This window comes from Phyllostomus hastatus, unplaced genomic scaffold (assembly GCF_019186645.2).
Source record: "Phyllostomus hastatus isolate PE091 unplaced genomic scaffold, TTU_PhHast_1.1 phas_scaffold_55, whole genome shotgun sequence".
Classification (NCBI taxonomy): Eukaryota; Metazoa; Chordata; class Mammalia; order Chiroptera; family Phyllostomidae; genus Phyllostomus; species Phyllostomus hastatus.
The window spans coordinates 806,819-830,379 of NW_025334035.1; the positions used below are offsets into that span (position 1 = coordinate 806,819).

General features: G+C 38.4%; 1 protein-coding gene across 3 annotated transcripts in view; it reads right to left on the reverse strand.

Annotated features, from left to right (window-relative positions):
- ANKFY1 (ankyrin repeat and FYVE domain containing 1) overlaps window positions 1-23,561 on the reverse strand; it is an 88,246-nt gene that overhangs the window by 26,615 nt on the left and 38,070 nt on the right. For 2 of the 3 annotated variants that reach the window (XM_045824058.1, XM_045824057.1), the window contains exons 4-7: window positions 14,779-14,914; window positions 7,858-7,981; window positions 6,560-6,709; window positions 5,099-5,264 (exon numbers count right to left, since the gene is read on the reverse strand). In XM_045824058.1, the coding sequence (XP_045680014.1) occupies window positions 5,099-5,264; window positions 6,560-6,709; window positions 7,858-7,981; window positions 14,779-14,914 (576 nt within the window). The other variant, XM_045824059.1, reaches the window with a different exon arrangement.

The following is a 23,561-nucleotide window of genomic DNA, read 5'->3' on the forward strand; positions in this document are numbered from 1 at the left end:
CGTTTACAAAAAAGTTCACGTGGTAAATTAACTGGATGTAAAAAACAAAATTTCTTTCTAATTCTTAGTGTATTACATGTAGAAGAAGCTAACCAGGACTACCAAGTATCAAATTGAAACTGAGTAACTTACATAAAAATCAAATGACTTCAACAGCTCAGGCTACCACTTTTGCCTATTTAGCATTCTGTATGAGGGAAAAGAACTACCTTGACATCCTGACAAAAGGCCAAGAATTAAGTTAACATAAAGATATTCAAGGTATATAATTCTGAGAATATCTTATCATAGACTAGCAAAGAATAGATGACTCTAGATTGGTTGTGAATACATGGTTAAATTCAGAACCAAGCTATCTGACAAGTGGCAATGTAATGTTATAAATACTTGTAGAAAACCAGTTAAAGTATCTTGTCAAGGTATCTTGGAGGGTGATAGGGATTAAGGAATTAAGTTTGTTGTAAGATTACTTAAAGTTCGATCTTCCTTAGATTTAGTTCAATTTATAATTTAAAATATGTATAAATCACTACAAAAATTAACATTTCTTAAGAAAATAAGGCAAGAATGACAATGCATCATAAGATAATAAACTATTAACAGAGATGTCATCCAGCTATAAATGCACAATGCATGTGCTGAGACATTTCAGCAGGGGGGAAGCAATTGTTTCCTCCAGTGGCCTCCACGTAGCCCAATGAGCTCACAGCTGCGCAGTCTCTCAAATCAGACTCATCCACACTTTGACAGTCTACCTGCCTGACTTTGGTGGGTGTGCCAGAGTACATATCTTGGTCATCCCAAGAGCTCATCTGGGATTGAGAGGTACTTTCTGTAGATTCCGTCCCCATTTCACCAAGGTTGATACAGGGTTAATTTCTTGCAAATCACACCCTTCTTTAGCTGGAAGATCCCCCAAATGCAGAGCAACCTCCCAGGTTGATTTGCTGGTCCTGTGATCATTGATTGTACTTCTTAAATTCACTGGAGGTCTTGGGATGAATGCCAGGTTGTTAAAGGCGCTTTGGAACTTATTCAAGATATCGATTATAGGCAACGATGCTCTTTCCATAGTTGATCTATTTTGTCTTTGCATCAGGAAACTTTCATCTGTTTCTAATTCTGTTCATGTTGTAGACACACTCCTTTGAGTCACAATTTCCAGATAATGATTTTCTCCTAAAATCACTGGTGAGAGGTTTTCTTTTGTATCTTGCAATCATTTCATCTTCTTCAACTATACCTATGTCGTCTAAATATCCAGAATGAGGCTTACCGTTCCAGGAGTGGCCAAACTCCAATCTGTTATCAATACTCCTATGTTCATTTTCATTGAATGTATGGGTTTCACCGGGTCTTCAGTGAACATGGAATTTCAAATCACCTGGTTTTCAACAATTCCACGTGCTTTGTACTCTCCTCCAAGGGACCATCCTACCGGGGAACGTGAGCTCTGGCACTGAGGTGGCTAGGCCACCACAGGCCCCTCAAGTGCTGATTAGTCCACGTCTCATTTGTTTTTGTATTCACTACTGTCTTATACAAAACAGGCACCAGGGCAATGTTTGGAAAGAAAATTAATTGACTGGTCAAGGCTATTAAGTTCCACTTTACAGACTGGCTCTAATTCCAATTAATTATGCCTTCAGGTAACTTAAGACTTCTCTAATTAACACATTCTGAAATATTCTCTCTCTCTTCTGCCCCATTTTTTCTTAGGGGCTGGGGGAAGATGCAATCTTTACCATCATCATGAGGACCAAAGCTTAGATAGAGCTCTTTACAACAGGGTGTCGGCAGAGCTCTGAAAGCACCTGGTAACACACACATCAGGGGGCCGCGCTGAGTCGGGCCACTGCTCTCGGCACATGGATATCCACACACACAGTGGGGTCCTCACTGGAGCTCTAACATAGTATGAACAGCCCCCACAGAGATTCAGACTAGGAGAACGTATGTAAACACAATACATTAGCAAGAGAATAAAATATCCTAGAGAAAGCCACTTACATTCTGAAAGTGGAAAGAAAATTTAGAGTTTAGGACGAAAAACTTTAAAATAAATAATATAATATATAAGACACTGGGGAAAAGGTGGAATGTGGTTCCATTACCTTTAAGGTTGTCATATATTCCATATTAAAAGGTAAATTGATAGTAAAGATAAAATAATATAGTTAATAAAAAACTTATCATACATTACACATACAGAAGATAAACTGGGTAGTCCTGCACATAGAAATAAGGGTACAACCTTTCAATGCTTGGATTCAGGTGGAAAGTATAATAAAAATTTTCTATATTTGAACCCTCTTAAAAGAATTATAGCTTTTAGATTAGATTTAATAAGAACCAAAATTTTGGGGTTTGGTTCTGCTTTTTTTTTTTTACTTAAACATATATATGTACATATACCTATGGACCCCAAAAAGTTACTGAGGAAATGCTGGAAATTGAAAATTTATGATGTTTCACATTAAAAGAAAGTCAGCCCATAGGTACAAAACCTAGAGAAAAAAGATAACTGACAACAAAAGAGCAGAACAAAGAAAGGGAACAGAAAACACCAAAAGGACCATTTATGAAGTTCCTGTCAATATGATAACTTCTAATACATTTCAGAAAGATTTCTATAAAAAACAGTTAAAATTAAAACGGACACTTAAATGTTTCCGTTACTTTATCATCTCATTCACAACACTGTCAGGTAAAGGAGGCATTATTATGACTTGTCCACATAAAAATATTCCTACCAACAGAGTTGACATTAAAAATCCCACATACAATTTTTTTCTTTCACTGCAGCTCCACGGTAGAAGTTTTGGAACAGCCAGTAACTTTCATTACTTAATTAATACAAACTGTGTCTTATGCTGTGCCCACTGGTGACATAATTTGCAAACCTACAAACCATTACACAGGAGTATCCTATTTGAGAGACACACTGATTGATGTTCACTGTTACGGAAAATCAGCACAAGAAGAACTAGCTTTTTTAAAAAGCGAGGATTCATCATCTTGCCCACACATCTAGCTAATCAAAAGAGATGGCTTCCTGCTGGCCATGCACATACCTCCTGTGGACTCACCCACAGACACTGGCTGCCTGTTGCATTCTGGACACAAACTGATCGGTATACTTGGTTACTTGAGTGATCACTGACTATTTTGTGTATAGATAGTGTCCAGAAACATGTGTCCAGAACCATTCCTAAATCTCATGTATGAAAGATCTTCACTCTTATAATGAACTTAAAGTAAGGTTAACAGCTCTAGTTGAGGAAGGAAAAGTGAAAAAACTTCCTACAGGATTGGAGCTAGTAGCAACACTCCACCACAGGGCTAAGGTGAGATCTACAGGCTGACCCTACCACACATAGTCACTGTGTGAGGTGTGCTGCCAACATGGTCTCTCATCCTCCCAACAACCAGTAGAGAAATGAGTCCCACTTTACAATGAGGAAAGAGAGACCCAAGTGGTTAAGTGACTTGTCCAATGAGCCAGGATTCTAACCATGGTACATCCAAGCTCCAATGCCAGTGCTGTGTCCACTACGCTGTGCCACACTCTCCAAAAATTAGCAGCAATCAAGTTTACCCACACTGCAATCCACAGGCTTGCAGGCAACTGATAAATTCAGAGTGGAAAATTAAATCATCTGAAAATAAGCATCAAGAATGCATCACCAATTCTTGGCAATTCCTGTAACTAAGCAATCACCAAAATATTTAATAACTCATCAAAGATGTTTTTTCATCACACATAAGAATTTAACTCCCTAAGAGGAAAGAAACATAATTCTGAGGTTGTTTTTTTAGAAACATGTCTATTTGTTTCCAAAATAAACATCTCAGACACTAAACAGTATGGGAAAGAATAATTCCCTGTGTGGTAGTAATTCTCCCCACTGAACACACACCCATTGCTAAGCACCCAATGGCTTTGCACGGCGTAGAGTGGTGCTTGGGAAAAATGCGTCTGCTCTTGACACTGATGTACTCTAAGGATTTCCTCCCCGATGATGAACACATTTTTCCTTTCCATCAGCCAGCAAGCTTAACACTCTAGCACATGGCTTAGAGGGATATTTATATTACTAAAAACCTTTCCCCAAAAAGGGCAAAGCCACAGCTGCAACAGAACCATATTTGAAATAACTACATTCTACCCATTAAAAGCAACCTGTGAATGACAGAAGCGTAGCAGAGACAATAATACTGCAATAATGCATAACTGAAAGGGTAAATATGCATGATTAAGATGTGGGGGAGCCAGTACACTTTGTCTTTGATGTCCACATGTAAACAAAAAAGGGGCCAATTACTTCAAGCAAGTCCTCTGTCCCTCTACAAAATTAAGGCTTTGGCGTTTTTGAAAGTTTTCAGTCTATACTGGAATGCTATCTCTACAGCTTTCCACCCTGTCAAAATGACAACTGCAAAGTAGAGGCAGGCAGGGTCCATTTGGGACTTAAGAATTAATAAGGTCATGGGAAAAACAAAACAGAGTCAGACAAGACATACTTTTTTTCCCTTGAAAAGTAAATTCATTAAGATTAAAATGTTCTGATCTTAATTCTATCACTTCTATATCCTTCCCACTACTAACAACTATGTACTCAAAATATAGCTACAATTTATAACATTTGCTTGTAGCTACAAAAACAGAATGAACCTTAATCACTTTGCCATGACAGAAGAAAAGACAACTCTGAACCTAAGAATATGTTTAAACATTTGTGGTTTAGATACTGTCCCTCTCTTACAGTAACTGTTACAAGTAAAGTCTTCCCAGCACAATTCCTGGAGAAAGATCTTGAAAAGCAAACAAATCAATGGCTTACAAGCGAAAGGTACTTCTCTACCTTTTCTTCCGGAGCCCCGCAAACACTAGGAAGAACCTCACCAACAAGGCACAGGCAACCGTTCAGCAGTCCCTCCCTGACCCACTGATCACAAATTCCCAGTCATGTAGCCCCTGAGTACAGACTCGAGAAGCCTTTATGAACTGTGGAACAGGGTCAGAGCGTCTTCAAAAATTACCTGGATGTGAGTAAAATTGCCTGCAGAGAAAAAAATAAAATACACTTCTTCCTACCTCTTTGGATTCCTTTATGTAACAAGCTCCAGCCATTCTTATCTACCATGTCCACGTCAGCCTTGTGACTAACCAGCGTGGTGGCAATACTCTCTAGTCGTCGTGAAAGAGCTAGGTCTAAGGCAAGATCTCCGTTATGGTCCAATTCATTCAGCTTCCCAGGGAGCTGCACAGATAAATTTGTAAATTAGCACCCGGCCAGTAGAGGATTCAACTGATTTTAATCTCTCCCACCTTGATTCTTAAGTATCATCTCTTATGAAAATGTGAAAATTTAGCTCACTCCCCAAATTCAACTGCATTGGCAAACTTCTCTCAGGACTCCTCAGGGTACATGCCTTTCAGGGAGGCCGGAATGAACGGGGAACCACAGAGCAGGTGTGAATACTAGGGAAGGCAACACAAGGCCCAACGGGAAGTGCAGCAGCGCTGGGAGAACACTGCAGGAACACAAGTGCCGGGGCAGAGGTGCAGAGTGCCTGAGGGGAAACAGCTGGTCTTTCCATAAAGACCATGGCTTACCTATTTAATCTCCTCTGGCAGTTTAATGTCTCCCCTGACACTGGACACCCAAGAATGAAACATACTATTCACCAACTGTCAAAAGCAACTGCACTTCTTCTAAGGCAGTGTGACAGGCAGAATAACAGCCCCAGAAACATCCTTATCCTAATACCCAGAACCTATGAGTATGTCACCTTACACGGATAAAAGACACTTTGCAGATATGATTAAGGACCTTGAGATGGTCCAGCAGAGCCCAGTCTATCCAATCACATGAGCCCTTTAAAATGAGTAAGAGAAGCAGGAGAGTAGGTCAGAGAGATGTGACACTAGAAGAATTTGACCCACCATTGTTGGCTGTGTAGATGGGGGAAGGTGGCCATGAGCTAGGGAATGTGACAGCCTCTTGCAGCTACTAGCTTGTAGCTCAGCTTGTAGCTCTGCTTGTAGCCAGCAGGAAAATTGGGATCTTGGTCCTGTAGCCACAAGGAACTGAATCCTTCCAACCACCCAGATGACCAGGAAACAGATTCTCCCCTAGAGCCTCTAGAAAAGAGCACAGCCAGCTTGCCGACACCTTGTACTGTACTACCAACCTACAAAACTGTAAGAAAATAAATATTTGTTGTTTTAAGCCATTAGTTTCATGGTAGTTTCTTACAGCAGCAAAAGAAAACTAGAACAATTTTGGTATCTAAAAGCTGGACTGTGCTGTAACAACTACCTAAAAATGTGGGAGTGGCTCTGGAATTGAGCAATGGGCACAGGCTGGAAGAATTCTGAGGAGCATGACAGAAAAGGCTCAAATTGCCTGCAACAAATGACTAGTAGAAATACTGCACTAAAAACTATACCAGTAATGGCTCAGAGAAAAACAAGCCAAGTATAGTTTGGGGAAAAGGCATGAAAAATGGGAAAAACAACAATAACAACAACAACAATAACCAGATATAGTACCTGTGAATCCATTTCAATTAGGTAAAGAAAGACCACATCTTCTCTCTCCACTTTGATAGCTTTATGTAAGGGGTACTCAGTCTTGGATTTGATCATTTTGTACAACAGCTGAGCACTCATGCTGCTGAAGTCCTCTTTTCGTAAATCATCCTAAGGATTAAAAAGATGGTGAAAAGCACAACAGATTGAACATAACAATAGCAACTGACATTCACTAAGAAGCTCCTAGAACTGTCTGGCACTACTTTAAAGGGCTTAGTATTTCCCAACTCATTTAATCCTCACAAAAACCCTATGAGGCAGGTACTGTTACCATTTCCATTTCACAGCTGAAGTAAGTGAAGCATAAAGAGGCTAAACAACTTGCCCAAGTTCACACAGTGACAAATGGCTGAGATGGCCTCGACAGGCAAGAGGCCCACCTCCCAAGCCCGCATTCTCTACCACAGCACTGCTGTGCCTCCTGGTGAGACTGTAACGCACAGGCGACACTGACAGCCAGCAAGGACGCAGCCCTGAGGGGCCCTCCACGAGTGAACAGAGTCCTTGTCCCCGCCCCTACAAAGATGGCAATTCCAGAAGTAACTGGAACCTCCACAAACAATTCATTCTGTTGAGTCGCAACTGAGCTGCTATTGCAGATCTCTAAATTTGTACCTATTTTAGAAGAAAGGTTACCGTTCCTGCTTTAATTCTTTAAAACTCAATTCTTTTAGACAGTTTTGTTCAGTGTTGTTGAACACCAAATAATTTGCAGAGACTAGGCTATAAAATACGGCATTATCTGTAACTTTTTAAAAATGCAAAACAGACAACAAAACATAGAAATACAAAAACTATTTTTTATGATGAAAGCTACCTAAGAAGGGAAAATCCAAATTTAACAGTGCTCTCCACAGGATGGAGAAAACACAGGGGAGCCCCTGAAATGGAAATGCCAAGCACGGCCTGCTTGCCGGCCCCGGCCCCGCGGTGGCACCTGCTCGCCCAATGGCAGCAGCTGCTCCCACAGCTCCTGGCCTCCCCTTCTCAGGTGGAGGGTGAAGATAGCTGTACCTTCGTTCTAAGCTTCTTTTTTTGACCTGAGCTACTTGCCCTTTACTCTGAAATCAGAACTAGGAGACTTTCTGAGCCAAAAAAAGAATCTCACGGACCACATAATGCAACTACTTCGCCTTCGATTTTGTAGTAAGAGGAAACACGCACCAGAGAGGTAATCTGCCAGGGAACTAGGTCTCACACCCAGGTCTTCTGACTTCCAGCGAGGGTGCTCCGTCCACACCCTCACTCCCACTCACCCAATGACTCGCAATAATTTCTGCACAGTAGTTCATCAGGGTGCTGGCATTTAGTTCCTCCGCAGTCTGATAGAAGCGAATACAGTTCCTGACATTCACCAGAGACATAACACCCTTCTCACATCTACAAGAGAGTATAAATGATGAACATTATTAGGACAAATATATTCATAAATTAACAAACCAAAGCAATAATCTGTGTATGGTGGGTATGTCCAATGACACTGAAGTGTAAGAGTAAGAAAAGTAGTTATGAATAAGTTATAGTTGAGCCACCATATTGTGAAAGTATTGGAATTTCATTATGAAATTACACTGCTCATTCAGAACCCAAATAAAATATAAGTACATGTTATGCATAATCCCCCAACTGCCTTAAAAGTAATCACATGAAGTTCGCAGATCATATACACAGACCACCACTGTCAAATCAAACACACAACGGGCCAAGTTCAGACCTGATCGTTAATCGCATGGGACACAACTGCCATGCCCACTAGCATGACTCTCTCGTGCAATCAGTATGGCTGAACGACAGCTGCAGAGAGTAGGCTCTGTGCCTACATACACTGATAGGCCCTTAAAAGTCCTCCCAAAAGGTAAACTATTGGTTATGTGAATTGTAACTCAATAAAGTTGTTTTTTAAAAGTCCATTTAAAAGAAATCTATCATGTATAGAAACAATTGCATTAGTAAAAACCATAGTATACCAAGACAGTGAAAAGCTGGCTGCAATGGATATCCCATAAAACCTGGTAACAACAATAACAATAATCACTGATAGGAGAACAACTACATCGGAGAAGAGAGGACTACACACAGGCAAGCGAGCCTCTGGAAGCACAAAACAGGCACAAACCCTAGTCTGGAAGACGCAGTGCTGGAAGACCGGGGCTTCCACTACCCAGAACTGGAAACCTTACTGAGCCTGGGGACAAGAAGGAAGGAGGCTGGTGGTATGATCCTTCCATCTCCCTTGCATGTACATTTTCCTCCAAATCAGGTTCACTTCCACAGACAGCAGAGAGACCAAATATAGTGTTGGGGTATTCACTACACCCCACCACTGCTTCCTCTGTTCCACAGTCCCCACAAAAACCCTTTGCTGATCACAACGTAGTAGTAACGAGAACAAAATGAACTACAAGATAAGAAACACCTGAGTCTGAGATCCACTGAACTTTAGAGGCCAGATTATATAAGCCCTCTGTGCCCCTATCTCGCCCTCTGTAAATACTCTGTATCAGAGGTTTAGAGGATCTGTGTTTTTCAAGATAAAACTATATAAACTTTGTACAGTATAAGGTACATAATAAGTATGCTCATAAGTCCAAGGCCCTTCTCAAGGAAGTCGCTTAATAACTAGTATGAATGGGCTTCAGTAGTATTATAAATAAGAGTAACAGACTGACTAGCAGGTAATTCCCTAGTTTAACAGGTGAGGTTTAGTTAACAGAAATGGAGAAAGACCATGGGAGAGTGGGAGATGGAGGAAGAAAGGAGAGTCACAAGAAAGACCTGAGAAGAATAAGGAACAAACTTCCAAAATCTCACAAATGAGACCTTATGGTAGACGCAAGAATAATCTCAGTCATTTCTCCATCCAGCTGTAAATGTAGGCACCTAAATTTATTTAAGCATTTATATTTAAATGCTTAATTTTTTTTAATCCTCACCTGATGATATGTTTTTTAAATTGATTTTAGAGAAAGGAAAAGGGGGGCAGTCAGGGAGGGAGGGAGAGAGAAAGAAGGATCAAAGTGAGAGAGAAACATCTGACCAGCTGCCTCCTATATGCATCCAGACTGGGGATCAAAGCTGTAACCCAGGTAGTGCCCTGATCAGGAAGGGAACCTGCAACCTTTTGGTGTATAGGACAACACTTCAACCAACTGAACCACCAAGCCAGGGCTAAATGCTTTTTTAAGTAACATAGATGCCTTCATGTAAAGAGGCATCACTCCCAGGACACTTTTAAATCAAATCGTTACAATATCTAAATAAGTTACTATAATAATGAGTAACAGTTACATTTTTGAGCCTCCTGTCTACCTGTCTTAACCACTAATTCCCACAAACTCCCACCACACCACAGCAATGTTTAGGGAAGTCATTCTGACCTTGGCTATGAAATCAGGACATTCCAGGACAGAAGGATTCCACTTTTTATATATATATGAAACTTTTGCCTCTTTTACAATGACAAGTATCCATGGTCTTGCCATCCTAGTGTCCTAACACATGGTATAATCTCAGGGAGTACTGACTCACATTTGTAGGCCACTTTACAAACACATTTACAGACAATGCTTAATGAGTCTGAAAATTCCATTCTCTTCTTTTGTACTGCCAAGAGACACTGGACCAAGACAGTTACTATGTTTCCTGAGGACAGATGTTTTGTTACAACTGGCAGGCACTTCATTTTCACTAAACTCTGGGATCCCCAGAATATCATTCACTATTTGAATAAGCTATAAATACTAATGGACATGATTTACACAACTGAAGAACATGTAATCTTTTTAAAATTTATTTTAAAATATGTTTTATTGATTATGCTATTACAGTTGTCCCATTTTCCCCCTTCACTTCCCTCTACCCTGCATACCTGCTCTCACCCACATTCCCCCCTTTAGTTTATGTCCATGTATCATACTTGTAAGTTCCTTAGCTTCTACATTTCCCATACTCTTCTTGCCCTCCCCCTGTCTATTTTCTACCTACCATCTATGCTACTTATTCTCTGTACCTTTTCCCCCTCTCTCCCCCTCCCACTCCCCTGTTGCTAACCCTCCATGTGATCTCCATTTCTATGGTTCTGTTCCTGTTCTAGTTGTTTGCTTAGTTTGTTTTTGTTTTAGGTGTGATTGTTAATAATTGTGAGTTTGCTGTCATTTTACTGTACATATTTTTTATCTTCTTTTTCTTAGGTAAATCCCTTTAACATTTCATATAATAAGGGTGTGGTGATGATGAACTCCTTTAACTTGACCTTATCTGAGAAGCACTTTTTCTGCCCTTCCATTCTAAATGATAACTTTGCTGGATAGAGCAATCTTGGATGTAGGTCCTTGCCTTTCATGACTTGGAATACTTCTTTCCAGCCCCTTCTTGCCTGCAAGGTCTCTTTTGAGAAATCAGCTGACAGTCTAATGAGAACTTCTTTGTAGGTAACTGCCTCCTTATCTCTTACTGCTTCTAGGATCCTCTCCTTCATTTTAATCTTGGGTAATGTAATTACGATGTGCCTTGGTGTATTTCTCCTTGGGTCCAACTTCTTTGGGACTCTGAGGTTCCTGGACTTCCTAGAAGTCTATTTCTTTTACCAGATTAGGGAGGTTCTCCTTGATGATTTGTTCAAATAATTTTTCCACTTGTTGCTTTTCCTCTTCTCCTTCTGGTACCCCTGTAATTTGGATGTTGGAATGTTTAAAGATGTCCTGGAGGTTCCTAAACTGTCATTTTTTTCGAACTCTTGTTTCGTCATTCTTTTCTGGTTGGATGTTTCTTTCTTCCTTCTGGTCCACTCCATTGACTTGAGCCCCAGCTTCCTTCCCATCATGGTTGGTTCCCTGTACATTTTCCTTCATTTTGTTCAGCATAGCCTTCATTTTTTTTTTTCATATAATTTGCGACCAAATTCAACCAATTCTGTGAGCATCCTGATTACCAGTGTTTTGGACTGTACTTCTGATAGGGTGGCTATCTCTTCATCACCTAGTTGTATTTTTTTCTGGAGATCTGATCTGTTCTTTCACTTGGGCCATTTTTTCTGTCTTGATGCACCTGTTACATAGTAAGGGGCAGAGCCTTAGGTGTTCACCAGGGCAGGGCAACCCAGTTGCTGGGTTATGAGACTGTATGTGGGGCAGGGGTCCGAGAGGGAACAAGGCACTTGCTCTGTTCTCTGCCCGATTTCAGTCACTTCCCCCGCTTCCTCCAAGCAAACTGGGCCCTTCTGGTGCTGATTCCCACGTGGGTGGGTTTGTGTATGTTCTAGGACCCTGTGGGTCTCTCCAATGAACTCTGCTGGGAGTTCTCCCGCTGCTGCCTCAACCCCCACAGGTGTTTTCAATCAGAGGTTTGAGGCTTTATTTCCCCGAGCTGGGGTCCTTGGCTGCACAATCCATCTTGCTTCCTAGTTGTTTCTCCTGGTTTATCTGCGTGCAAATGTGGGACAACCCGCTCCACCAGCCACTGCCTCTCCGGGTCCACCAGCTGCCACCTTGCCTCGAGTCCTTTCTGCCCAGCTGCCCGACTCCGCCCGTCCTACCGGTCTGGATGAATGTTTCTTCTTCATCTTCTTGGTTGTTGGACTTCCATACAATTCAATTTTCTGTCGGTTCTAGTTGTTTTTTGTTTTTAAATTGGTGTTGTCCTTTTTTGGTTGTGCGAGGAGGCACAGTGTGCCTATGCCTCCATCTTGGCCGGAAGTGGCCATGTAATCTTATTTTAAAATTCAAATTCTCAGTTCATATCTTCTCTCCAAAAAGGAGCAAGTCAGACTAACTTTTTTTGAAGGGATTTTGTTGTTAATACATTCTTAATTAGAATACAAGAAAGATATAGATGCACAAAAAAAAATAAACTTGATTTTTTAAAAATACAAAATCAAGTGTATATTTGGGTCCCACAAGTTCCTGTCTAGTTTTGGTATCATTCCCATGTGTCTAAATGACAGACACAAAAAATTACTGTAAAGATAAACAGTGAACAGCTAACATTGGTTGAGTTATAGATGACCTGGTTTTCTTCTTTATACATTCTATATTTTCCAAGTAACATACACTGAACATAGATTTTAAAAAAAGGAAAAAATTGTTATTTTAATGGTCAATTTTTAGCATACACTATTAATTATTGTTTTTAAAGAATATTTTCCTAGCCCTGGCTGGCATAGCTCAGTGGATTGAGCGCGGGCTGGGAACCAAAGTGTCCCAGGTTCGATTCCCAGCCAGGGTACATTCCTGGGTTGCAGGCCAGAACCCCCAGCAACCACACATTGATGTCTCTCTCTCTCTCTTTCTCCCTCCCCCTCTTCCCTCTCTAAAAATAAAATCTTTTTTTAAAAAAAGTATTTTCCTGATAATACAAAAACAATTTTCTTCTCATAAAACTGATGATAGCATTCCCAGACCACCTAGATCCCTACATTACAAAAATGAGAGACATCAACTTCATATTTAACTGCACACATTCCTGCCAAGGCTCTTTTGCCTATTTTCTCAAATGTGTAATTTCTCCTGCCAGACAGCAGGGGGCACTCTGTGATCTTTAAAAGCCAATATTTGAATCCACTCCTGGGTATCTTCCACTCCAGTTCTTAACAGAGCCCTGAAAAGACAGCAACTTAATACTACATCCAACAATACAAAATCCAGCCTGGTAATGTTGATAGTTAGGAAGCCTAATCAGTCAATAAACAACAAGCATTTTAATTAAAGAATTCATTACACAGATTACAATGATCTAAACTACTCCAACCCTACAGCATTTTTATCAAAACAATTTAATTTATAAGTGAGTTTGACAATGTCAGTGGAAGAAGGCTCAGGAAATCCTGAAAAGAGATACAAATCACATTCAATCTAATTAAAATCACTGTCATTTCACTCTCAGATGGTTCAAAAACTCACACAAACAAACGAAAGAGTTAACTGAAAAGCCCTGACAGTAAAGTTAGCTTCACTAACCTAAGCCTCGTGTGCTTACAAATCCTAGACCTATTCCGGTTTTTTCTTAGTTATTGGATTTAGGTATTCAAATGCACTCGAGCGCACATCAATCATAGACAGTTTGGAGTAACCTATGTACTGACTCACATGGGGCACAAGGGGCCACCCCCTGCCCCCCAGGAGACATCAGCCCCACAGTGAAAACAGTAATAAGCAAAGTCTCTCTTAGCTCTCTAGGGGCAACACAGCAAGGGCTGGAGTGCCTCTTAATGGCTGAAACTATCCCTTCACCCAATCAGGAGCAAACCCCTTTCTTCACACACGCAGGAGAATACAAGAAAATCACAAAATGTCGTAAAAAGACACTCCATCTACCAAGCTGACTGCCAAGGGCCAACATCTCCAACAGAAACTAAAGGGAGCCTGATATTTAGTGAATGTTTTGTTTCTTATTGCTCTGAGAGGCCAACTTGGGAGAGCAATAGAAAAAAATGCAATATAAAGAACATGGCAGGCTATCTCTTTGGGAACCTAAACAGCAGTAACAAATGAAGTAGGATCTCAGAAATGTATTGAGCCATACTCTTGAGTGTTAATTTAATGTGTTTCCAACAAACAGAGTATGACCAAGAACTGCTTTCAAGTAGAAGATGAGAAAGTAAAGTAAAATGTCAGCCCTGGCTGCTGTGGCTCAGTGGTTGAGTGCTGGTCTGTGAATCAAAGGGTCACCGGTTCGATTCCCAGGCTAGGGCACTGCCTGGGTTGCAAGCCAGGTAGGTCTCCAGTGGGGGGCATTAGAGAGGCAACCACACATTGCTGTTTCTCTCCCTCTCTTTCCCTCTCCCTTCCCTCTCTAAAAAATAAAAAAACAAAAGAAAGAAAAAAAAGGAGAAAAAATAATAAAAATAATAAAATGTCAAAGGAAAAGGTATAGGAGGGGAAGTTGAGGGTTTGGACACTGGATTACATTATTCTTAGTCAATGTATTAATTCACAGAATTGTATAATCTCAGGTAATAAACCAGTGCAGGGAAAAAAGAATACCTAAAAGCTTTAGCAAACTTTAACTTACAGAATAACACAGAACAAGGGAGATAAAATTCTCTCCTCCCTATAGCCTTTAAAAGAACGCCTTGCAAAAGTTATTTACATTAGCAGGAGAAGCTGTTTTCCCAGAGCTTGGCATAATTAAAGCTCAGCCACCACCATCTGAGGTGCTTGAATATATCTGCTGTGACTTGCCTCTCCCTAAGGAGCTGGAGCTGAAACCGATTAGCTAGTTTCATCAACTCAGTCAGGAACACATCATCTTCTCTGAACTCCAACTCATCCGTATAGATCCAGCGAAGCATTGTCATTGTCACCTCAGGATTAGCATCTGGTTAAAGAAAAAAAGTAGAGAAACTGAAAACAAAGCACTGATAACACTGAAGCCTTCTTGAGGACCCCTAAAATTTGAGGCTAATGAAGTATATTTTGGTACACCCAACTCAAAGAAATATCAATATACACAATTAAAAATGGTGATTAAGCATTCTGGGCAGCATCTGACACCAGAAAAGTGTTAAGAGTTTTATAAAAGGTGGTAGGTGGGGGAAATGAACCTGTTAAAGATATAAGCTAAAAAACAAAACAAAACAAAAAAAACCCTTGGGGGAACATATTTTAAACATATCACAAAGAGTTTACATTCTAATAAAAAGATCTTACAAAAAAATAAAAGGATGAACATACAATGAAAAGAGGCAATAGATATGAGTAGGTAATCACAAAGATAAATTAAAATGGCCAATAAATCTTACCAATAACTAAATACAAATTTAAACTAGAATACATTTTTTCTCTCTCAGACTAGCAGTCTTAAAAGTTCATAACCTTTTACATAGCAGCTATATATGTAGATTATTATCCTAAGAAAATAACTGAGCAAATATGAAGAAATACATGTATCAAGATAGTCAATACAGTATTATTTTTAATTAACAAACTGGAACAAAAATTTTAAGAGTCCAACAACAGAGAACAAATTAAATAAATTACAATATATTCACATGCTGGAAATATTCCATCAATTAAAATTTACATCTATATTCAGCATGTGAAGATATTTAGTACATAGAAGGTTTAAAAAGTAGGCTAAAAATGCATTATATATCATTTTTGTTAGCTCTATTTGTGTGTGTGTATATATATATGCATGTATGAGTGTATACACACACACCCCACACATACACAGCTCTGTGTTTGTCTCCCAAACAAGCACTAACCAGGTCTGGCCCTGTTTAGAATTCTAGAATCAAGGGCATTCATTCAGTGTGGTAAGTGGCCATAGGCAGATTGATTGTTTATCTGTCTGTCTGTCTATTGAGGGATTAGATGAATATACACTAAAAACTAACCCTGATGAAATTCATAATAATTTTTCTTTTATTTTCCCCAGATTTTTATTTAATGAACATATATTACTCACACACTTAAGTTAAAGACTACAGCAACTTCAGGAAATGCTCCAGATAAAAATCATAGTTAAAAACATCAAAATGATGATTTCAACTAGAGCCAATTCTTAACTAGCAGTGATGATTAGAGGGCCACATAAAACTATGGTAGACATCAGTGGTTCTGTCCCAGGCTAGCAGAATCAGCATCATCTGGGAACGTTTTAGAAATTCTTATTCTCAGGCCCACCCCAGACCTCTGGCAGCAGGGCCCCGCACTGGTGTTTTAGCAAGTCCCCATGTGATACTGATGACTTCCTATGGTTTAAGAAACTACGCTCAAATCTTGATGGTCTGGGAAAGGTGAAACATGGACCAGTAACATCTTACTAACCCATTAATTAGGCAAGAACTGATGAGCTCTTATTAACCTCTTTTCTTCCAACTGTAGTGGGAGATAAAAAAGCCAAATATTAAACAAAAAACAAAAGGCGCTAAAAAAGAAACTGTGAAAGAAAATACACCAAGGTGCTAACAGTGATTATGTTAAAAGGCTTATTTTTTCTTTTCTTTCTTACCTGGTAATGAATAGCACTTTTAAATGTTTTGAGAGAAACATTTTAAAATCAGACAACATTCTAACTAGATTTACTTAAAGAATGAGGTTGACGAAACACTTCAACTGATCTAAGGTATATAGAGCAAATCTTGGGAGTAGGATGAATTTCAAAGCTAGCTTTGTAAATTGGGTTTAATACCTCAGTGGTCTCTTAATGAAAGAAACAAATATGTAAGTCATATGATTTGTCCAGTCACCCAAAACACCAAAACTGGGTGTACTATCCCTCTCACACAGCCTCATCTTGGAAAGACAGCTAATCCTAAAGGCAACAGAGTCCCCAACATCACCATATTCAAACGTCTTCTCTGTTGGTAGTTTCTTTAATTCTGTTTTAAAGTCTGTCTGGTTCCCTTTAAGAACCTTCCCTCAAATTGCCCAAACCAATAAACTTGATTTGTATAACTGATAAACCAAAACCTAAATAATTTTTTCAAAGCTACCACCAGTAGGGATTTCCTGGAAAGCCCCCAAAATTTCAAAAAAGATTCAAGTGATCTCCAAGCATTCCCACTCCTGCCTTGACTCTTCCCTTAATCTCCAAAATATGCTGAGAATAAATCTATTTTGAGACTCACACTAATCAGCCAGTGGGATAAGGTGGGCAGAGAACACCGAACCGGGGGAGGTGTGTGCTTTCAACTGTGAACTGTTCGGCAACATAAACTCTACTTCCAATGTATATATACTTAAGCAATGAATACTTAAGCCAATGGCCATAAGAGTCGGATGACCCCATAAGCCAAGAGTTACCTTTAAAAGAAGCAGACTCTAAGCAGTGAAACGAGCTGATCTCCACGACCAGTGTGTGTATCTGCTGCTAGCAGTAGCACCCCCCTCAGAAGGCCCCGCACACGTGCTGGCTAGAGACTGCAAGGATGAGAAGAAACAACACCCAAACGCCTGATTTCACTGTAGTCCAAGATGCACGCACACACACACACACATTTTGGAGAAATTGAGACTGTTTATATAGCCAAGGCTTTTGTTGTTATTGTTGTTTTAATCTGATTTTAAACAAATGTTTTACAAGACATTTGAAGAAAAACGGGAATAAACTCATCTGCATTTAATTAACCATAAATGAAGCACACCGAAGAAATTAATTTTGTTACTAATTTTGTATATCCTGTTTAATCCGTCAAAAGCTGAGAAAGGTGTTTTCAATCTCCTACTATGTATGACTCTGATTTAATTAAATTGTCTTTGAGTTTTCCACTATTTTTTCTTCCCCTACTTTACCAAAGTTTTTGATTCATAAAATTAAAAACTCATGACAGATTGCATATTTTATCAGTAAAAACACCCTCTGTAGTCAGCTTAAGGCTGCACCCTTAAATATAAGTTCTTAGAAATAAAAATAACCCCCAAACCATACTTCTAAATAATCTATGACAAAAAGAAGTAAAAGGATAGAGGTTCTAATTCTGTTACCACAATGTAACAACCCATCCTATTTTAACTGTGTACAGCTAAAAACTCTAGACAGAGTATAAGAAAACACCAACCTGAGGATTCTAAAAGTAAACGAAAACAGCTCAATTGCATGGGCAGGCAAAATTTAAAGAAGCTATCAAAGTGGATGAGTTTCCAGATTTTTCTTCTCTGTGGCTGTTACAATGGGGATGCCTAAAACTCCATCTTTCTGGCCATATGAAACAGGAGGAGGAGCCAGAGAAGGAGGTCTCATTCCATCTGTGAACCTATAGAGGACTCTGGTGCACATCTAGCTACCCGTGCATGGAAGAGTCCCAAACCCAGCTTTAAGAACTGAAGTGATATTTGAACCACTACCCATAGGGGTGAAACAGAATTTGCAGTCTGAACCTAAAGACAGCCAGCAGTTTTCAGAGGATTATCCAGGACCCAGAGTCTACATAACATAATCACAATGTCCAGGATATAATCTAAAATCATTTAATATAAAAAAGGATAATCAGAAAAACATGACCATTTCTCAAAGGAAAAGACAAGTAACACAGTCTAACCCCAAGATGATCCAGATGTAGGATTCTCAAAGACTTGAACGTGTAATGGTGCTCCAGAAAGTAAAGAAAACACACTTGAAATTAAAAGATAGAAATATATGGCATATAAACTAAAAAAAGTACAGACAGAAATTATAGAAATGAAAATTACAATATATGTTATAAAAACTCACACGATGGACTCAAAAGCAGAATGAAACTGGCAGTGGGAAAAGTCTAAACTTGAGAATAGATCGATAGGAATTATCCTATCTAAAGAACAGAGAGAAAAAAGACTGGGAGAAAAAAAGGGCCGCAAGGAGATTTGTGGGACAGTAACAGAAGGTTTAGAGCATGTGTTCACTGGAGTCTCAGAAGAAGAAAGAGATTGAGGAAGAAAAATATCTGAAGAAATTATGGTCAAGAACTTTCCAAGTTTGGTGACAGGCATGTGTTTTTAGATTCAAGATCTGGGACCTCCAAACAAGAACAAAATTGTATCTAGACACGTCATCATAAAACTGCTGCAAACTAAACATAAAGAGCAAGTCTAGCCTCACATCCACCAAATTAACCATTGTCAAAAAACAAACAAACAAACAAAAAAATCCCACCAGAAAATAGTAAATATTGGTGATGATGTGGAGAAACCGAAACCCTGTGCACTGTTAGTAGAAATGTAAAATGGTGCAGTCCCTACAAAAAACAGTATGGCGGTTCCTTAAAAAATTTTAAATACAATAATTATATAACCCAGCAATTCCACTTCTGGATATACCCCCCAAAACCAAAAGCAGGATCTTGAAAAGATATTTGCACACCCATATTCATAGCAGCATTATTCACAATAGCTAAGATGTGGAAGCAATGTAAATGCCCATCAGTGGGTGTACACATAAACAAATTATGGTATATACACGCAATGGAATGTTATTCAGCCTTAAAAAGATTCTGACACACTCTACAACATGGATGAACCTTAACCACATTATGTTAAGTAAAATAAACCAGTCACAAAAAGATAAATACTGTATGATTCCACTTCTATGAGGTAATTAAAGTCCTCAAGTTCATAGAAACAGAAAGTGGAGTATTAGCTGCCAGGGGCTAGGAACAGAAAGGAAACAGAGAGTTGCCGTTTAAAGGGTGTGCAGCTTCAACTCTGTGAAAGGAAAAAGTTCTGGAGCTTGGCTGCACAACAATGTGAATATGGGTAACACTACTGAACTGAACACTTATTTTTAACATTTAAAAATATTTAAACTGGTTAAGTTCAGTGTCATATGTATGTCACCAAAATTAAAATTTAAAAGAACTTTCGAAAGAGACTAGAGAAAAACGACTGTCACATACAGATTCCAATGACTGCAGATTTCTTATCAGGAACTACAGAGGTCAGAACACAGTAGAACATCTTCAAAGTGCTAAAAAAAGAATGGTCAACTCAGGTTTACAGAGAAAATATCCTTTAGAAATGAAGGCAAAATACAGACATCCTCAGATGAAGGAAGACAATTTGTCACTAGCCGATTTGGCCAATAGGAAATGCTAAAGGAAGTCCTTCAGGTTTGAGGGAAATGATACCAGAAGGAAATCTGGATCTTGGAAGAACAACCAAAATGGAAATATCTGAGTAAATATAAATGACTTATTATTCTCTTAGGCTTGCTAAGGTAGGTATGACTGGTAAGAGCAAAATTGGTAACATTAGTAGGATTTTCAATATACATACATGTAATACATCTGACAACTATGACATAACAGTCAGTGACAAAGATGTTAAAGGGACCTATATAGTTGCAAACTTTTAATGTTTCACATGACATAGTAAAACAGACATTAGACTATAAATATATTAGACATAGAGAGGACTGGTTCTCAACCAGAGCCGATTTTGCCTCCCAAGGGGAGGCAAAGGGGAGGCATCTGTCAATGCCTGGAAATATTTCTGGTTGTTAAAACCGGGGGAGTGCCATTGGCATCAAGTGCCAGGGCTTTGCTAAATACTCCACAATGCACAGGGCATCTCCCACAACAAAGAAATATCTAGCCCAAAATAGCAACAGTGCTGAGGTTAAGGAGCTTTGCCCTAGACTACCCGCTAAACAATAATGCAAAGAGACACATAGTCAAAAAGTTAATAGATAAATATAAATATTTACATTAACCGAAAGAAGGCAACAGACAAACCTAAATATTAAAATCAACCAAAGGCAATAAAATGAGAACATTAAAAAAAAAAGAGGACAAACAGAAAACAAATAAAATGGTAGCCTTAAAAAATTATCATATTATTAATGGTCTATAAAACTAAAAAGAAAAGATAAAAAAAAGCAAGACCTCACTAAATGCTGGCTACCAGAAATGCATCTCAAGTATAAAGTCATAGGTTCAAAGTACACAAATAGAAAAAGATACATCATGCAAATAGTACCCATAAGAAAGCCAGAGTGACTGTTTAATATCAGGTAAAAGAGACTTCAAGACAAAGTATTACCAAATATAAAAATTATCATTTCAAAATGATAAAAGTCATAATTCATCAAGAAGTTGTAATAACTATAAATGTGTATCTGTTAAGAACATAGGCCTAAAAAAATGAAGCAGAAACTGACAGAATTAAATGGAGAACTTGACAATCCTGAAATTATAGATGTTAACAACCACCTTTAAGAAACTGACAGAACTACATATAAAAAGAAAATAATATACACGAAGTCTGAACAATATTATCAAACACCTTGATCTAAATGACATGTAAAGAACACTACATCCACCCTGGATGGTGTGGCTCAGTGGACTGAGTGACAGACTGCAAACTGGAAGGTCGCTGGTTCAATTCCCAGTCAGGGCTCATGCCTGGGTTGCAGGCCAGGTCCCCAGGTGGGAGTGTGCAAGAGGCAACATATCAATGTTTCTCAACCTCTCTCTCTTTTCTCCTCTCTCTAAAAATAAGTAAATAAAATCTTTTTAAAAATGAAGAACACTACATCCAACAACTTCAAAATATACCTTCAAGTGTACATGTATGTATTCACCAAGATAAATCACTGAGCCATAAGAACGTTTTAATAAATTTAAAAGCATCAAAATCATATAAAATGTGTTCTCCGACAATAACAGGATTAAATTAGAAATCAGTAACAATAAAATATCTAGAAAAATCCCAAATATATGGAAATTAAGCAACACACTTCTAAATAATTCATGGGTCAAAGAAGAAACCCCAAGGAAAATTAAAATATAGCCTGTGAACTAAATGACAATGAAAACACAACATATCAAAATCTGCAGAACACAGCTAGATCAGTGCTTAGAGGAAACTTAGAAAAGACTACCTTAATTATCTAAGGTTTCATTTTAAGAAATCAGAAAAAAGAATAAAATACATCCAAAGTAAATAAAAGAGAAGGCAAAAGTCAATAATATAGAAAAGAGAAAAGAGAACATTAACAAAGCCAAAAGTTGATTCTTTGAAAAGATCAATAAAACTGATAAACTTCTAACCAGATTGATCAGGAAAAAGAGAGAGCATGAAACACCAATACCAGAAATAAAAAAGAAGTTGCTACTATAGACATTAAAAAGATAACAAGAAAAAAATACAAACTTTATATGGGCAAATTCAATAATTAGTGAAATGGACACAAGAAAAAGTTTTGAACATCTCTATACCTACTGAAGAAACTTACCCCAAATGGAAATGGATAAACCTTCCCCAAATGAAAACTCCAGACTCAGATGATTTCAGCAATGAATTCTATCAAACATTCAAGAAGGAAAACAAATACGCCAATCTTACAAAGCTTTTTCAGGAAACGGAGAATGAGGGATCATGGCTGAACTCATTTTATGAGGCTTATATAACCCTAACAGCAAAACTTGACAAAGACATTACAAAAAATATTACACATCAGTATCCCTCATGATTACCGATGTAAAAATCTTTAATAAAGTATGAGCAAATAGGATCCAACAACACATATAGAAAGGATAATATAATGACTACATAGGGTCTTCCCCAGGAGTACAAGTTTAATTGAATATTTAAATTATTAATTTAATTCACTATATTAATAGTATAAAGAAAAAACTGATACAATCATTTCAATATACACAAAACAAAGTTTTTGACAAAATTCAAAACTAATTCATATGTTCCAAAAAAGTAGGAATACTCAAACTGATAAAGCACATCTATGAAAAACCTACAGCTAATATCTATATATAGTGATTAAAGATCTCATTGTTTCCCTGGGACCAGGAACAAGGCAAGAATGCTTGCTTTCAGATAAACAACTTCTATCAAGGTGATATACAGAACTCAAAAATTCAAAATTAAAATAACAACCCAATTTTAATACGGCAAAAGATGTGAACAGACACTTCACAAATAATCAATAACACATTAAACGATATTCAACAGTATTTGTCACCAAAAGAATGTAAAATAAGACCACAATGCAGTCCACATCCATTAGAATGGCTAAAACAATGAGCGAAAAAACAAGCTGACCATGCCAAGTGTCAGTGAAGACGTGGCGCCACTGAATTCTGACACACACTGCTGATGGGTGTGTAAGATGGTTCATCCATTTTGGGAAAGTTTCATGGTTTCTTAAGATTAAGTAGTCACTCTTAAATATTTACTCAGGAGAAATGAAAACACAAGCCTACACAAAGACATATGCACAATCGAGCATAGTAATTCTATTTGTAATGGCCAAAAACTAAGAAAAATATAAATGTCCACCAATAGGTAAATGAAAAAACAAACTGGTATATTAATATGTGGACTACTAGTCAGTAATAATAAGGGACAAACAACTAAAACCACAACAACACACTGACATTTTGGATGAATTTCAAAATCTTTATGCAGAGTAAATGAAGCAGACAAAAAATAATCCTATTTTTATAAGTGTAGAAAGTGCAAACTAACCTACAATGAGTGAAAGCAAATCAGTGGTTACTTGTGGATATGGATGGTAAAAAGGACAG